This window comes from Puma concolor, unplaced genomic scaffold, assembly GCF_028749965.1.
Source record: "Puma concolor isolate L17-30 unplaced genomic scaffold, mPumCon1.1.hap2 unalloc_scaffold_5, whole genome shotgun sequence".
NCBI classification, from domain to species: Eukaryota; Metazoa; Chordata; class Mammalia; order Carnivora; family Felidae; genus Puma; species Puma concolor.
In genome coordinates, this window is record NW_028240258.1 from 653,288 (window position 1) to 670,918 (window position 17,631).

Sequence of the window (17,631 nt, forward strand, 5' to 3'; positions counted from 1 at the left end):
GAAGCAGAATAGCAAAGACACCCCAAACCCAGCAGCAGAAGGGAAAGTATAAAGATCAGAACAGATATAAACAATATAGGATCTCAAAAAACTGTAGAGCAGATCAATGCAAACAAGAGTTGGTTTTTGAAAAAATAAACAAAATTGATAAGTCTCTATCTAGCCAGGCTTCTCAAAAAGAAAAGGGAGATGACCCAAATAGATACAATCATGAATGAAAATGGAATCATTCCAACCAATCCTTCAAATACAAGCAGTTATCTGGGAATACTATGAAAAATTATATGGCAACAAACTGGATAACCTGGAAGGAACAGACAAAGTCCTAAGCACCCACACACTTCCAAAACTCAAACGGGAAGAAATAGAAAACTTGAACAGACCCATAACCGGTGAAGAAATTCGGTAAGTTATCAAAAATCTTCCAACAAATAAGAATCCAGGACCAGATGGCTTCCCTGGGGAATTAACCAGACATTTAAAGCAGAGATAATACCTATCCTTCTCAAGCTTTTCCAAAAAAATAAGGAAGGAAAACTTCCAGACTCATTCTATAAAGCCAGCAATACGTTGATTCCCCAACCAGAGACCCAGCAAAAAAAAAAAAAAAAAAAAAAAGAGAACAACAAACCAGTATCCCTGATGAATAAGGATGCAAAAATTCTCAATAAGATACCAGCAAGTTGAATTCAACAGCATATAAAAAGAATTTGCCATGATCAGGTGGGATTCATTCCTGGGCCACAGGACTGGTTCAACATTTGCAAGTCAATCAGTGTGATACATCACATTAACAGAAGAAAAGAAAAGAACCATATGATCCTGTCAATCGATGCAGAAAAAGCATTTGACAGAATTCAGCATCTTGTCTTAATACAAACCCTCAAGAATGTCGGGATAGAAGGAACATACTTAAACTTCATAAAAGCCATTTATGAAAAGCCCTAAGCTAATATCATCCTCAGTGGGGAAACGCTGAGAGCTTTTCCCCCTGAGATCAGGAACATAACACGGATGTTCAGTCTCACCACTGTTGTTTAACGTAATGTTGGAAACGCTAGCGTCAGCAATCAGACAACAAAAAGAAATCAAAGGTATCAAAACTGGCAAAGATGAAGTCAAGCTTTCACTTTCCGCAGATGACATTTTATACGTGGAAAACCTGATAGACTCCACCAGAAGCCTCCTAGAACTGACAGATGAATTCAGCAAAGTCGCAGGAAACAAAATGAATGTACAGAAATCTGTTGCATTCTTGTACAGTAATAATGAAGCAACAGAACGACAAGTAAAGAAACTATCCCATTCACGATTGTGGCAAGAAGCATAAAATATCTAGGAATACACCTAACCAAAGATGTAAAAGATGTGTATGCTGAAAACTGCAGGAAGCTTATGAAGGAAATTGAAGAAGATACAAAGAAATGGAAAAACATTCCATGCTCATGGGTTGGTATAATAAATATTATTAAAATGTCAATACTACCCAAAACGATCTACACATTCAATGCAATCCCAATCAAAATGGCCCCAGCATTCTTCTCAAAGCTAGAACAAAGGATCCTAAAAATGTATGGAACCACAAATTACCCCAAATATTATAGTAATATTAAAGAAAATAACCAAAGTGGGAGCCATCACAATCCCAGACTTTAGCCTCTATTACAAAGCTGTAATCATCAAGAGAGTATGGTATTGGCACAAAAACAGATACTTAGACCAATGGAAGACAATAGAGACTCCAGAATTAGACCCAAAAAAGTATGGCCAACTAATCTTTGACAAAGCAAGAAAGAATATCCAATGGAAAAAAAGACAGTTTTTTAAACAAATGTTGCTGGGAGAACTCGACAGCAGCATGCAGAAGTATGAAACTAGGACAGTTTCTTACACCATTCACAAAAATAAACTCAAATTGGATGAAGGACCTGAATGTGAGACAGGACACCATCAAAACCCTGGATGAAAAAGCAGGCAACAACTTCTTTGACCTCGGCTGCAGCAGTTTCTTACTCTACATGTCTCTAAAGACAAGGGAATTAAAAGCAAAAATGAACTATTGGGACTTCATCAAAATAACAAGCTTCTGCAATGCAAAGGAAACAATCAACAAAACTAAAAGGCAACCGAGAGAAAGGGGGAAATATTTGCAAATGATGTGTTGGATAAAGGGTTAGTATCTAAGTCTATAAAGAACTTACCAAACTCCACACCCAAAAAACAAATAATCCAGTGAAGAAATGGGCAGAAAACGTGAATAGACACTTTTCCAATGAAGAAATCCAGATGGCCAACAGGCACATGAGAAGATGCTTAACATCACTCCTCATCAGGGAAATACAAATCAAAACCACACTGAGATATCACCTCACACCAGAGTGGCTAAAATGAACAAATCAGGAGACTATAGATGCTGGAGAGGATGTGGAGAAACGGGAACCCACTTGCACTGTGGGGGGGAATGCAAACTGGTGCAGCCACTCTGGAGACAGTGTGGAGGTTCCTCGTAAAATCAAACATAGGTCTACGCTATGATCCAGCAATAGCACTGCTAGGAATTTACCGAAGGGATATAGGAGTGCTGATGCATAGGGGCACTTGTACCCCAATGTATATAGCAGCACTTTCAACAATAGCCAGATTTTTGAAAGAGCCTAAATGTCCATCAACTGATGAATGGATAAAGAATATGTGGCTTATATATACAATGGAATACTACATGGCAATGAGAACGAATGAAATATGGCCTTTTGTAGCAACTGAGATAGAACATGGAACATCGATAGAACTGGAGAGTGTTATGCTAAGTGAAATAAGTCATACAGGAAAGACAGATACTATATGTTTTCACTCTTATGTGGATCCAGAGAAAGTTAACAGAAGACCGTGGGGGAGGGGAAGGAAAAATAAAGTTAGAGAGGGAGGGAGCCAAACCATAAGACACTCTTAAAAACTGAGAATAAACTGAGGGTTGATCGGGGTGGAAGGGAGAGGAATGTGGGTGATGGGCATTGGGGAGGGCACCTGTTGGGATGAACACTGGGTGTTGTATGGAAATCAATTTGACAATAAATTTCATATTAAAAAATAACAAAATGAAATAAAATGACTACATGAACTAGGAATTCCAGTGTTGTCTTTACCCTACGAATTCAGAAAGATTTATGCACCTCTGTGTTTATGTTTATTTCTGCATTATTTACAACAGTCAAGATACAGAAGCAACTTGAGGATCCATCAATAGATGAATGGGTAATGATGTGACACACATAAACACCTACACGTGAATGTTATTCTGCCATAAAAAAGAACGAAATTTTTGCCATTGCAACCATATAAACAGAGCTAGAGCGTAAAATGTTAACGTGAAATAAGAGAAACGTGAAATAAGAGAAAGACAAATACCATATGATTTCCACAAGTTATATGAGGAATTCAGGATACAAAGCAAATGAACAAAGAAAAAAAGAGATTCTTCATCAGAGAGAATATTCTGATGGTTACCAGTGAACAGTTCAGTGGAAGAATGGGTGAAATCAGTGAAGGGGAAAAGGAGTACACTTACTGTGATGAGCACTGAATAGTGTATAGAATTGTTGAATCGTTATGCAATACACCTGAGACTAATTTAACACTGTGTTAGTTATACTGGAATTTTAAAGAATTACAGATAAAATTTAAAAAAAAATTCCCCTTGATTTCTTCTTTAGTCCATAGTTGGTTTGTTTTTTTTTTCCCCTTAAGGAATGTGTAGCTAATTTCCTATCTGTTTGTAAGTTTGCAAGCTTTCCAGTTGTTGATATATTGTTTTTTTGTTTTTTTTTTTTTCAACGTTTTTTATTTATTTTCGGGACAGAGAGAGACAGAGCATGAACGGGGGAGGGGCAGAGAGAGAGGGAGACACAGAATCGGAAACAGGCTCCAGGCTCTGAGCCATCAGCCCAGAGCCCGATGCGGGGCTCAAACTCCCGGACCGCGAGATCGTGACCTGGCTGAAGTCGGACGCTTAACCGACTGCGCCACCCAGGCGCCCCTGGTTGTTGATATATTGTTAATAATCATTGTGATCAAATAAGTACTTGATATTTCAGTCTTACTAAATTTGCTAAAATGTGTTTGTGGTCTATCATATCGTCCTGAAAAATATTCTATATGTATTTGAAAGAAATGTGTAATATACTACTGGAATGGATGGAATGTATTTTTCAAGGTCAGTGTTTTCCTCTCAGTGTTCTGTTTGTGTATGATTTACTCACTGCTGGAAGTGGTTTTGAAGTGCACACTATTATTATTTATTATATCTTATTCTCTGTTTTCCATTATTATCAATTTTTCCCTTCAGATCTCTATTTACATAATATATGTAAATGACCTGATCAATCTTGAATGTGTATATATTTATCAATGTTGTATCTTCGTAATGACTTGTCTACTTTATCATTATCTGACAGTGACCATATTGGCTTATTCTGTGTTGCTTGATATTAATATAGCCACTTTGTCTTTCTTTTGGATTCCTGTGTATGGAATAACGCCACTTAATATTGTATCTAAGTCTTTAAAATGAATGGAATCTCCTGAAGGCAGAAAATAATTGGGTCTTATTTTCAATCTCTTCCACTTTGTAGATTCGAAAATTCAATCCATCTATATGCTGTTTCTTGATACATACTAACTAATGCCATCTTGTTCATTGTTTCTGGTAGTCCTATAGTACCATTGATCCGTTTTTCATCTGTTACTGTCTTACCTTTGAGAATGGGTGATTTTTTACAGTTACAGTGTCTGATTTTCTCTCCTTTGTGAAACTAGTGTGGGTTTTTGATTAGTAGTTAATGGGCTAATATAAAACATCTTGTAGATGTAACAGTAGATAATTCTGTTGACAGTAACTTAATTAGCATAAAACACTACCTGTTTAATCTGTCTTACTTTACAGTCATCTGTCACAGATTACTCATTTGATTGGTAAGTATTCCAAAATTACAGTCACTGAAGTTATTTTTTTAATTTAAATTTTAGTTAACATGCAGTGCAGTATTGGTTTCAGGAGTAAAATTCAGCGATTTGTAAACAACACCCAGTGCTCATCACAACTTCCATTTTAATACCCATCACCCATCTAGCCCATCTCCCACTTAAAATCTACATATGAGTGAAATCATATGGTCTGTCTTTCTCAGAATTATTTCACTTAGCATAATACCTTCTAAGTAATATTCCATTGTACATATATACTACATCTGGTTTGTTGTGTTTTGTTTTTTTTTTAGCTTAAATGTTTATTTTTCAGAGAGAGAGAGCGAGAGAGAGAGAGAGCGCGTGCACAAGCAGGTGAAGGCCAGAGACGGAACGAGACACAGAATCTTCAGGCTCCAAGGTGTCAGCACAGAGCCTGACACGGGGATTGAACTCACGAGTTGTGAGATCATGACCTGAGCCAAAGTCTGACGCTTAACCAACTGAGCCATCCAGGCACATCTGTACCACATTTTCTTTATCCTTTCTTTCATCAGTCAGTGAAACTGACTTGGGCTTTCTCCCTAGTTTGGCTTTATAATTAGCTTGGCTATAAATATTAGGTTTCATGGACCCTTTGAATTTTTATTTTTGTATCCTTTGGGTAAATACCTCATAGTGCAATTGCTGTATTTTAGGGTAGTTCTATTTTTAGGTTTCTGAGGAGTTTCCATACTGTTCTCCAGAATGGCTACACAAGTTTGCTGTCCTACCAAGCGCAGGAGGGTAGTCCTTTGTCTGCATCTTCACCAACACCTGTTGTTTCTTGTGTTAATTGTAGCCATTCTGACAGGTGTGAGGTGGTATCTCATTGTGGTTTTGATTTGTACTTCCCTGGTGATGAGAGATGTGGAACATCTTTTCATGAGTCTGTTCACCTTCTGGTTGTGATGTTTGAAAAGTTTGTATTGATGTCTTCTTCCCTTTCCTTAATTGAGTTGTTTGTTTTTTGGGTGTTGAGTTTGATGATTTCCTTATAGAGTTTGGATACTAACCCTCATCAGATACATTGTTTGCAACTATCCTCTCCTGTTCCATTGTTGTAGACTCTGGGTCTGGAGCTCTTTCTCGTCTAGCAAGAAAGCGGGATGCAGGATTAAAATATGAGAGATGGCTAATGTCAGGGAGAAGACAAGAGCCCTGATTAAGAGTCCTTGCTCTGTTTTTTTAGGATCTGAAGGCTTAGAAGCCTTGTAATGGACATACACAAAGAGACAATGAGACTGTTAACATTAACTATGGACATGACGAAAAGGGGGTTTTGAAGATCTGTGGGGTTAGGAGTTTGGGCTAATACAAAACAAAACCCTGGCGTCCTGTGGCCAGGCAGAAGGTTGTTTACAGCAAACATGAGACATCGCCTCTGTTTACCTAAACTGGCTTAGGGGACAAGAAAGAGCATGCTACCTCAGGGTCAACAAGGCACCTTTGTTTTGCTAATTAGCTCTGGTCTGGGCAGCTTCACCTCACAGTGATTTATCTCCCTGTTTACCTGTTTACCTAGTTTACCTAATTTGGTCCTTCCTTCCTGAGAAAACAACTTTGTGCTATAGTACTAAATTGGGGGGGGGGGGGGGGGGGCGTTTCTGCCCTGTATACCTGATCTTGTTTACCTCATATACCTTTGTTCTATATTTGGCCTTTGCCTCACCCTGTCTGTACTGGGGGCTTAGCCCCACCCTCCCTATGCTAATTACCTAATCTTATTTACCCAGACTTGGGTGTCCGCATCCTATAGCTTTATAATTCTTTATGCCTTGTTAATCCATCAGTGCAAGCCCAGGGAATTCCTAAGCTTATTCCCCAGGTTCCATAAGCTTCCTTTTAGTTTTGTTGATTGTTCCCTTTTGCTCTGCACAACCTTTTTATCTTGATGAACTCCCATTAATTAGTTCCGGTTTGCTTTCCCTTCCCTTCCCTTCCCTTCCTTTCCCTGCCCTGCCCTGCCCTCCCCTCCCCTCCCCTGCCCTGCCCTGCCCTGCCCTGCCCTGCCCTCCTCTCCCCTCCCCTCCCCTCCCCTCCCCTCCCCTCCCCTCCCTGCCCCTCCCCTCCCCTCCCCTCCCCTCCCCTCCCCTCCCGCTGTCCCAACCCCATTTGTTGAAGGGACTGTCTTTTTTCCATTCTTTTCTGTTTTGTCAAAGACGAGTTAATCATATAATTGTGGGTCTCTTTCTGGGTTTTCTGTTCTATTTTGTCGATATACATGTCTGTATTTTGCGCCAGTACCATACTCTCTTGATGACAAAAACTTGGTAATCTTGAAATCTGGAATTGTGATACCTCCAGTTTTGTTTTCCTTTTTCAGGATTGCTCTGGCTATCTGGGGAATTTTCTAGTTTTATTTCTGGTGTTTTTGATAATAGCAGTTCTGACAGGTGTGAGGAGATACGTCATTGTGGTTCTGATTTTCATTTCCCTGATGATCATTGATGTTGAGCCTTTTTTCCTGTGTCTCTTAACCATCTGAATTTCTTCTTTGAAGAGATATCTGTTCATGCCCTCTACCCTGTTTTTAGTTGGATTGACTGTTTGCATGTTTGTGGATACTGAGTTGTGTGAGTTCTTTATGTATTTTAGCTATTAATCCCTTACAGTTCTATCACTTGCAAATATGTAAATTTCCTGAACCAGTACAATGTCTTTTTATTTTGTTGGTGGGGTTTTGGTTGTTGTTTGTGTTTTTAGGTGGTTTTTTCGTTTGTTTGTTTTTTTGTTTTTTGTTTTTTGCCATGGAAAAGACTTTTAGTTTGATTTGGTTTCATTTGTTTATTTTGTTTTTGTTCACTTTTCTGAGGAGACAGATCAAATATATGTATATACGCACACATTGCTGAGACCGATGTCAGGGATTCACTACCTGGTTTTCTTCTAGTAGTTTCCAGTCTTATATTTAACTCATTAATCCCCCTTTAGTTTATCTTGTATATGATGTAAGCAAGGAGTCCAGTTTCAACTTTATTTGCAAGTAGCTGTTGAGTTTTCCCAACAACATTTGTTGAAGAGCCAGTCTTTCCCCAGTGTTTATTCTTGCCTCCTTTGCCAAAGACTAATTTACCTGTGTTAAGATGGGTTTATCCCTGGACTGTGTATTCCATGTATCTGTTGTTGTGCTAGTACCACCCTACTTTGATAACGCATCCTTATAGTATAGTTGGAAATAAGAAAGCCTGATTATCTCCAGCTTGTACTTCTTTCTCAAGATTTCTTTGATCATTCAAGGTCCTTTGTGGTTCCATATACATTTTAGGATTTTTTTTCCCTAGTTTTCTAGAAGATGCCATTGTTTTCAATAGAGATTGTATTGAATCTTTAGACTGCTTTGGGTGGCCAGGATATTTTAATAATATTATTTTTTTTTCAGTCCAAATGCATGGTGTATCTTTCAATATATTTGTGTCATCATCAGTTTCATTTACCAATCTTACAGTTCCGTTCCTCTGCCCCCTTTTTAGATGGATTGCTTTTTTTTTCATGCTTACATTTATTTTATTTGTGCTTCGTGTGCAATTGTCAGTGGATTGTTTTCTATTTTTTATAGTTAACTAATAGTGTATAGAACATAACACTTAACCTGCTTGTAAATTGATTGAACTCATAACTTAGTTTTAATCATATTTTACTGGAGTCCTTAGGGTTTTCTCCATATAGTATCGTGTTGGTTTATGTAAATAGGGATAGTTTACTTCTCTTATAATTTGATTGCCTGTGTTTCTTTTTCTTATCTTATTGCTATGGCTAGGACTTCCAGTACTGTGTTAAGTAGTAGTGGTGAGAAGGCATTCTTGTCTTATTCCTGATCTTACAGGAATAAGTTTCACCATTCAATGTGATGTTAGCTGTGTGTTTGTCATTCATGGTCTTTATTATGTTGAGGTACATTTCTCTCTGTCCACCTTGTTGAGAGTTTTGGGCACAAATAAGTTTTGGATTATATCAGATGCTTTTCCAGCCTTGTTGATATGATCATGATTTTTGCCACTCCTTTTTTTCTTTGTCGTCCATTTTAAAAATATTTTTCATCGCATTTATTTTAGAGAGAGAGAGAGAGTGGGGAGAAGATATAAGAAGAGAGAGAGAATCTTAACTCAACCAACTGAGACACCCACATGCCCCATCATGCATTTCCAGTGTGTTTTGTTACAGTGATTGCTATGCAGATGTTGAACCACCCACCCTGAATCTCTTAAATAAATCGCACTTGATCTTTTTCTATGATTCTTTTAATGTATTGTTGCATTTGATTTGATAATATATTGTTGAGGATTTTTATATCTGTACTCATCAGGAATATTGGCCTATAATCCCTCTAACTTTACAGCAAAAATCAAGTGGATAGTCTTCAAAATATAACTTTTATTGAGTTGAGCTAAATCTAAAGAGAGGCAAAACACAAGTACAGACTCACGTTAGCCTAAAAGGAAGTAACCTCTATACCTGTGGGTATGATATTATTTTAACATATTGTTAAAGGCTTGATAAAATTACTATGAGATATAAAATATATGGAAATGAAGACATAGTAGGAGTTCAGATTTATCCTACAGATCTCAATAAGTGAGAACTCAGAGGAAAGGTTACACAGAAACCAGAGAGAGCTCTCCCCTACAGAACAGCCTTAAAGAGACACACAAATTTCACTGCAAGAAATGCCTGGACTCTTCTTTTACAAATAAAATCCTAAACCACCAGGGGGAAACAATAAACATTTAACTTTTGACACAGTAAAGGGAAAATGTAAGAGAAAACTTCTCTTAACTATAAAGAAGTAGAAAAGTGTTGTACTCTTAAGACTTTTGAAGATATTTAGCAATTGCAGTGGGATAAAATGGAATAAAAGGGGCTACCTTCAAGACACAGGCACAAAAGGCTAACTTAAGTTTGACGGTGAGTCAGAAAAACAGAATGATCCCTTCTCCATCGCTGTGCTTTAGCAAGTAAAGAGTAAGACAAATGACAGTGGTACTGCTGGGGGTAAAACAAACTGCTGGGGGAAAACAAAAGAATTGAGAGAGATACCCAGGAATGGAAGAGTCTTGGTAGAAGTCGAGGATTAACAGGAGACATTAATTCCACCTCTATGGTAGAGCAAAACAAAGATAAAGTAAGTTTGGATGCAGTGAAATGGCTAAGACAGATAGCATCACCTCTTCACTCAAGATGAGAGGCAGAAAAAGCTGAAAAGCTCTACCATGGTAGAAAGGAAGCCAGATGAGACGGTGCCCAGCTTCCCCTAGTTGTGCAAGACTTTGGTAAAGAAATCCATCTCTTTTCGTAGTGAAAGTAAGTTTTACCTATTTTGCAAATATTTTCAAAGAACCAGCTTGTTTCACTGATTGTCTGTTTTATTCTTTATTGTGTTTGTCTCTGATCTTACGATTTCTTTCCTTCCACTGGCTTGAGTTTACTTTTCTTTTTCTGGTTTCTTATGTTATCAATTTGAGATCCCCCTCTCTCTGTTAGGTGTGCATTTATAGCTTTAAATTTCCCTTGGGGCGCCTGGGTGGCACAGTCGGTTAAGCGTCCGATTTCAGCCAGGTCACGATCTCGCGGTCCGTGAGTTCGAGCCCCGCGTCAGGCTCTGGGCTGATGGCTCAGAGCCTGGAGCCTGTTTCGGATTCTGTGTCTCCCTCTCTCTCTGCCCCTCCCCCGTTCATGCTCTGTCTCTCTCTGTCCCAAAAATAAATAAACGTTGAAAAAAAAAAATTTCCCTTTGGGCACTGCTATGCAGCATTCCACAGTTTTATTTTTGACTTTCTATTCTTTCTGATTCTTTTCTAAATATCTTCTGTTTCCCCTGATGATTTAGTTTTTAGTCTATTGGATATTTAAGGGTCTGCTATTTATATCCCTGTCATTTTCTTTCTTGATTGATTGTAGAAAATATTTTTAGTGATTTTGCTCTCCTAAAATTTATTTTAAGTGACGTTTTTTGTCCTAACATATGGTTTGTTCTCGAAAACATCCCAAGTGACCTCACAAAACTGTATTATTGCTTTGTTACCTGGTGTACTTCTTTCCTTTTTTTTAAATTTTTTTAACGTTTATTTATTTTTGAGACAGAGAGAGACAGAGCATGAACGGGGAAGGGTCAGAGAGAGGGAGACACAGAATCTGAAACAGGCTCCAGGCTCTGGGCTGTCAGCAGAGAGCCCAACGCAGGGCTCGAACTCACAGACCGCGAGATCATGACCGAAGCCGAAGTCGGCTGCTTAACCGACTGAGCCACCCAGGCGCCCCTCTTTTTTTTTTTTTTTTCTTTTTTTTAAGAGAGAGTACAAGCAGCAGGAAGGGGCGAGGTAGACAGAAAGAGAGAGAGAGAGAGAGAATTTTAAGCAGGTTCCACATCCAGCATGGAACCAAAAGCAAATGTCAGTCTCAGGGTGAAAGGCAAGATCATGACCTGAACTGAAATCAAGTGTCAAGTGGCTAACCAACTGAGCCACCCAGGTGGCCTCAACTTTGTTCCCTTTTTTATACATGAGTAATATTACAGCAATCCACTGATGGACATTTGGATTATTTTGTTGCTTAGGGTGTTTTGTATAGCCTACTAATCTATTTGCTTATAGTGTTGTTTACATCTCCTATGTCTATATTAATCTTTTATCCAGATGTTCTGTGTATTATTGAAAGTGTGGTATTAAGTCTCAAATAATTATTTTCAAATATTTTCTCACTTAAATTCTGTCAGCATTTGTTTCATTTTATTTTGTGGCCCTTTAGTTTGGTATATATATGTTTAGGATTATTTTATTTTCCTGGTGAATTGACCATTTCATCAATGTAAATATCCTTTGGTCTCTTGTAAGTTTTTTACTTACAGTTGAATATATATGTGTGTATGCATCTATATGTGTGTATGTACTTACATTTATGTATCTATGTATTTATATATATATATATATATATATATCTACACATTATATATGCATATGTATGTGTATGCATATAACTGCATATATGTTCCAATTCACAGACTCTTAACCATATAAAAAAATAAAAAATATAAAAAATAAAAAGTAATCTCGATAACAAAGAACTTGATGGGGCGCCTGGGTGGCTCAGTCAGTTAAGCGTCCGACTTCGGCTCAGGTCATGATCTCACGGTCCGTGAGTTCGAGCCCTGCGTCGGGCTCTGTGCTGACAGCTCATAGCCTGGAGCCTGTTTCACATTCTGTGTCTCCCTCTCTCTGCCCCTCCCCTGCTCATGCTCTGTCTCTCTCTGTCTCAAAAATAAATAAACGTTAAGAAAAGGAACTTGAATAGATATTTCTTGAGAGAAGTTATTCAGATGGTCCACAAACAAATGAGAGAATGCTCATCATCATTGGTCTTCAAATGTACCTGAGTCAAAATTACAGTGAGATTCCACATTACTCCCAGATGGCTTGAATCGACAAATCAGATACAAAGAGGTTTTTAAAAGAAATATGAATCCTGTGCGTTTCTGGTGTGAATATGTAGTATTGCAGCACCTGTGCAAAATAGTTTGAGATTTCTCAGTTAAACTCAGAGTGACCATTTGACTCAGCTATTCTCATTAACCATTAAAGAGAAAATAATATATGTCCACTGAAGCTTGTCACAAGAATTTCTTGCAGAATTATTTACAGTAGCCAAAATGGAAATAACCCAGATGTCCATCATTGGATAAATGGATAAGTAAATTGTATTGTACTCATACAATGAAATATTACTCATATATATAAAAGAAACAAAGTACCAATACATCCTTCAGTAAGAATTACCCTTCATTATGTATAAAAAGCATTATTTATGTGTATAGAAGTATTTTGTGTATAAAACCTTATGCTAAGTGACCGAAGGCAGACATAACAGGTCAGTTATAGTATAGTTCTTTCCATATTATATTTGAAAAGTCATAAAATCCATACTTAAGAAGAGTAGTGGTAACCACATCATGAGTGAATGGGAAATGATGAATGATTACTTAATGTGCACAGGGTGTTTTCTTGAGTGGCAAAAATGTTTTGAAACTAGAGAGAAATAGTGGTTGCACAACATTTTGAGTATACTTAAATGCTTCCAACTGTATATTTAAAATTTTTAAACCATTTTAACTTTTTTTTTCAACGTTTATTTATTTTTGGGACAGAGAGAGACAGAGCATGAACGGGGGAGGGGCAGAGAGAGAGGGAGACACAGAATCGGAAACAGGCTCCAGGCTCTGAGCCATCAGCCCAGAGCCTGACGCGGGGCTCGAACTCCCGGACCGCGAGATCGTGACCTGGCTGAAGTCGGACGCTTAACCGACTGCGCCACCCAGGCGCCCCATAAACCATTTTAAAATTGTTAATTTTGTATTTTGTGATTCCACTTCAATAAAAAATGTATGTATGAATGGTAGAAGATAAACTAAGATAGTTTTATTAGACATAGTGTATTTAAAGCTTTACTGGTAAAACAGGAGTTGAGATCATCTTAAAAATGAGAAGTATGAAATGGGCATTTAAGAAAATGTAATGATGAAGCACACACAGAAAACGAAGTAGTAAAAATAAAGAAAATACTGACAAATTAAAAGTAAGCAGCTCTTGCTTTGAGACTTTGGAAGGCTTTATTTGGAATTTGGAACCCAGAAGGCAATTCGAAAGATTATATACTCCTGGAAACTCAGATGATTTGGAGGATCACTGTTGAAGGTTTAGGATATGAATGAAAAACATTTGCAGTTAGAAGTTCAAAAAAAAATTTTTTTTTATTTTTTATTTTTTTTATAGAATATACTTATAGGGTGCCTGAGTGGCTCTGTCCGTTAAGTGTCTGACTTCAGCTCAGGTCATGAGCTCATGGTTCCTGAGTTCAAACTCCCCATAGGGCTCTGTGCTGACAGCTCAGAGCCTGGAGCCTGCTTAAGATTCTGTGTGTCTCCCTCTGTCCGCCCACCACCGCTTGCACTCTGTCTCTCGCATTGTCTCAAAAATAAATAAGCATTTTAAAAAATTCAAAAAAATAATATACATACGAAAATTAAAAAAAAAAAGCTTTGTTACACATATCCTTTTCTAATTGCCAGAAGTTAAAATAAGAAAAGTCTCTGAAATATATGATTTAATGTAAAGTAAAATAGAAAAAAAGCTTTAGCTTGAATAAATAGAATAATTAATAATGGAGTGACTTTATATGTACAAGATAAGCTTTACTTTGTATCTATGACATGACATTTAAATATGGTATCTTGAAACATATAGAATTGCAAGAGTGTGTTTATTACCACCGAAGTCGTACAACTAACTTGTTTAAAAGAACTGCTCAAACCATAGCACAGTGCTTTCCTATTAATAGCTTTTCTGGCTAAAAGGACTCTAAAATTGAGGATGACTTAATACAAACTTAAATCCAAAAAGTTTAGTATATAAAAGGTTTCCAATAGAAGCAAAAGTGAATTATGTATCGTTTCTGTTACTGTTCTGTTTTTACAAAAAGTCATCCTTTGAAACCTTTAATTTTCATAACAGTTTAATTATTATTGAAATTTTACGTATTGTCATTTTATCTTTCAATTATTTTCATTAGATAGAGGAACGTACCATCACCACACAGAGAGTTTTCCAAGATCGACGATATCAGATTGATGCTGCAATTGTTCGCATTATGAAGATAAGGAAAACACTTACCCACAGTGTACTTCTCTCAGAATTGTATAACCAGCTAAAATTTACAGTACAGGTAAACAAATCTACCAAAAATCCAGTGGCGTTGAGTACTTTTGAATAAAACCATAGGTTTATAAAGTAATTTCAAGTAAAAATGTATCTGTGATACGGAGTAAAAATTGTGAGTGTGATTATCACAGGACTTAGGTCCCTTTTTGTGTTATGGTTTACTGTATTAGGTTATTAAATTTTATCAATTTTATAAGTAAAAAGTTGTAACATTTTGAAAGGTAACACAAAAAAATAGAAAAAGAAATTAGTCTCATGATCCATTTTAAGTATTTTCACTGTACCTCCGTGGTTTAGATTCACTTCCTTGATGTATCTTCTTGATGAAATACAGTTAGAAGTTGCCTTTATTTGCACTGCTTATCAGCAAATACTTCAGAATTCCTAGCAGAGTGGCCTTTGGTCTTACTATGATAGTCCTTTCTCTGTTTTTACATCTTATAACGGTTGATCTTTGTGACATTATTACATACTACAACCTGACAAATTATTAACAATATGTGGCAAATTACCGCTTACTTAACCATTTTCAAAAAGTCTTTTTAAAGACAATATGTAGCTATTTTGTCTGATTCTTATAGGTTAGACATTCTAATAAATTTTTTCTGCCATACTTATTAAAAATGTCAAGCTATTGGGAGGGAGGAGAGGGTGGGTGATGGGTATTGAGGAGGGCACCTTTTGGGATGAGCACTGGGTGTTGTATGGAAACCAATTTGACAATAAATTTCATCTATAAAAAAAATAAAAAAATAAAATGTCAAGCTATTGGTTCGTATGTCATCATAAAATAAAATGAAAATTGTAGTTTTGTGTACCCTAAGTAATCAAAATAGAATTGCTACAAACACTTCGATTTCTAGTCTAATGTTTATGGCTTGGTTCACAAAGGCTGTCAGCTATGATTTTTTTCAATCCTGCTTCGTCCTATCTTTCTCATTTTCTGACTCTTGCCAACTTTACATAACGTGTGTATCTCCACTTCCTCACGGAGGGTGATAATATTAACGACTTACTCAAATGTTACTAAGACAAAAGAGTTTCCTGAAGCATATAGTAAGTGCTAAGGAATTATTAGCTGTAGCTGCTACTTTATCAATGTTGTACTCTTGATTTTTTAAATTTAAAAGCTGTTTTTTCCCTTGAGAAAAAAAAAAAACTCTTCGAGTTCTCTGCAGTGCTCTACACATGGCTCAACTGGGGTGCTTATTATTTAGTAAATTACAGAATTACTTTCTTTAATGTGATTTCTAGTGAGTTCAATCCGTACACCATAACTAACCATGTGCATAATAGAAACATCTGTGCCTAAGGTATTGGCTGTCTTCTATATTTTAGAGCCTTCCTTATGTGGCATAGTTAATGAGTATAACTTCTTTTTATTAAAGAAATTGAAAGTATGATTTTTTTTTACCAAGATGCATCCCAGATGCATTTTATTCTGTTCTTTATGTATTAGTTGTACTGTATTCCTAGTTAGCACCTTTCTAATGTATTTCAGATTTGATTATAGTAATATTTTAGTTAATAAATTTATTGTTTCCTGAAAATTACGAATAATGAAAATATGAGATACAAAATGTGATGTATTTGGGATGAGAGTAGAAAATAAAATGCTGTGATTTCATTTTTATTAACATTAATAATTTATTTTGTAGCCTTCTGATCTGAAGACGAGAGTAGAATCTTTAATTGACAGAGACTACATGGAAAGAGATAAAGAAAATCCAAACGAGTACAAGTATATTGCATGAACATCTGGCCTTACTATTTCTACTTATAGTAGTTGACTCATAGTCCTGTTAATTGATTAAAATATTCCACTGACACATGAATAAAAGCGGTGCATTAAAATACAAATGCAGAATTAAATTTTCATCAGCATTCTCAGTTAAAGTATGCCGTTTTCTGAACGACATGTATTTTTAATGTTGCTATTAAACTATACGTAATGATCTAAAACTCCCTGGAAATTTTCGTAATGTTTACTGTCTGTCCTTCATTTCAGTATATATTGATGACATGTAGTATGCATTAGTTTAATAAAGAATAAGTTTCATAAAAAGCAACATATATACATAACTGTTTAAGTGTAAAATCGCACTGTGAAGTATACATCTGGATGATTTAAACTCTATTTGAAATTAAGTATTAAAGCCATTTATTTGTCCTTATATTGGTTTTGCTGTGTATTTGTCCTTATGTTGGTTTTTCGGTGTGAAATTAATCATATAACAATTTAATTTTAACATGTGTAAACCACGTTAAAATTTAACCTATAATAGAACAATCATTTTAGACATCTTAAAACATTTAGTTCAGCCATATAAATTTTTGTAGTGTTTATTTTTGAGAGAGAGAGAGAGAGAGAGAGAGAGAGAGAGAAACAGAGCGTGAGTGGGGATGGGCAGAGAGAGAGGGAGACACAGAATCAGAAGCAAGCTCCAGGCTCTGAGCTATCAGCACAACCATGATGAGGGGCTTAAACCCATGAACCCTGAGATCATGACCTGAGGTGAAGTCTGGCACTTAACCACCTGAGCCACTGAGATGCCTCAATGTCAGCTATATATTTAAACTTGTACTAAATATATATGTGTGTATATATATATTTTTACATATATATATATACGTGTGTGTGTGTATTTGTACTAAAATATAATATTAAATTTGTCATTTTAATGACATTGTCTTTCATTTACAGTTTTTGGCTTGTAGTCTGTTTTGTCTGACAGTAGTATTAGTGTCCCTGCTAGTTTCTAGTACATGTTTGCATGTAATATGTGTTGTATCCTTTTATTTTAGCTTGTGTGTGTCCTAAGGTAAAACATGAGTTTCTTATGGGTAATATATAGTTGGAGACTTTTATTTAGGGAAATTTAAGTAATATACATTTAATTAATTACAGGTATAAAATGGCTATTGC

At 36.4% G+C, this 17,631-nt stretch overlaps 1 protein-coding gene across 3 annotated transcripts in view; it reads left to right on the forward strand.

Annotated features, from left to right (window-relative positions):
- The window catches only part of LOC147571160 (cullin-4B-like), a 138,846-nt gene extending 121,967 nt beyond the window's left edge, over positions 1-16,879 (forward strand). For all 3 annotated transcript variants that reach the window (XM_086696565.1, XM_086696562.1, XM_086696563.1), the window contains 2 exons: positions 14,557-14,709; positions 16,364-16,879. In XM_086696565.1, the coding sequence (XP_086552691.1) occupies positions 14,557-14,709; positions 16,364-16,459 (249 nt within the window). In that variant the 3' untranslated portion in view covers positions 16,460-16,879. The remainder of the gene's footprint in view (positions 1-14,556; positions 14,710-16,363) is intronic.
- The last annotated feature ends 752 nt before the right edge of the window (positions 16,880-17,631 follow it).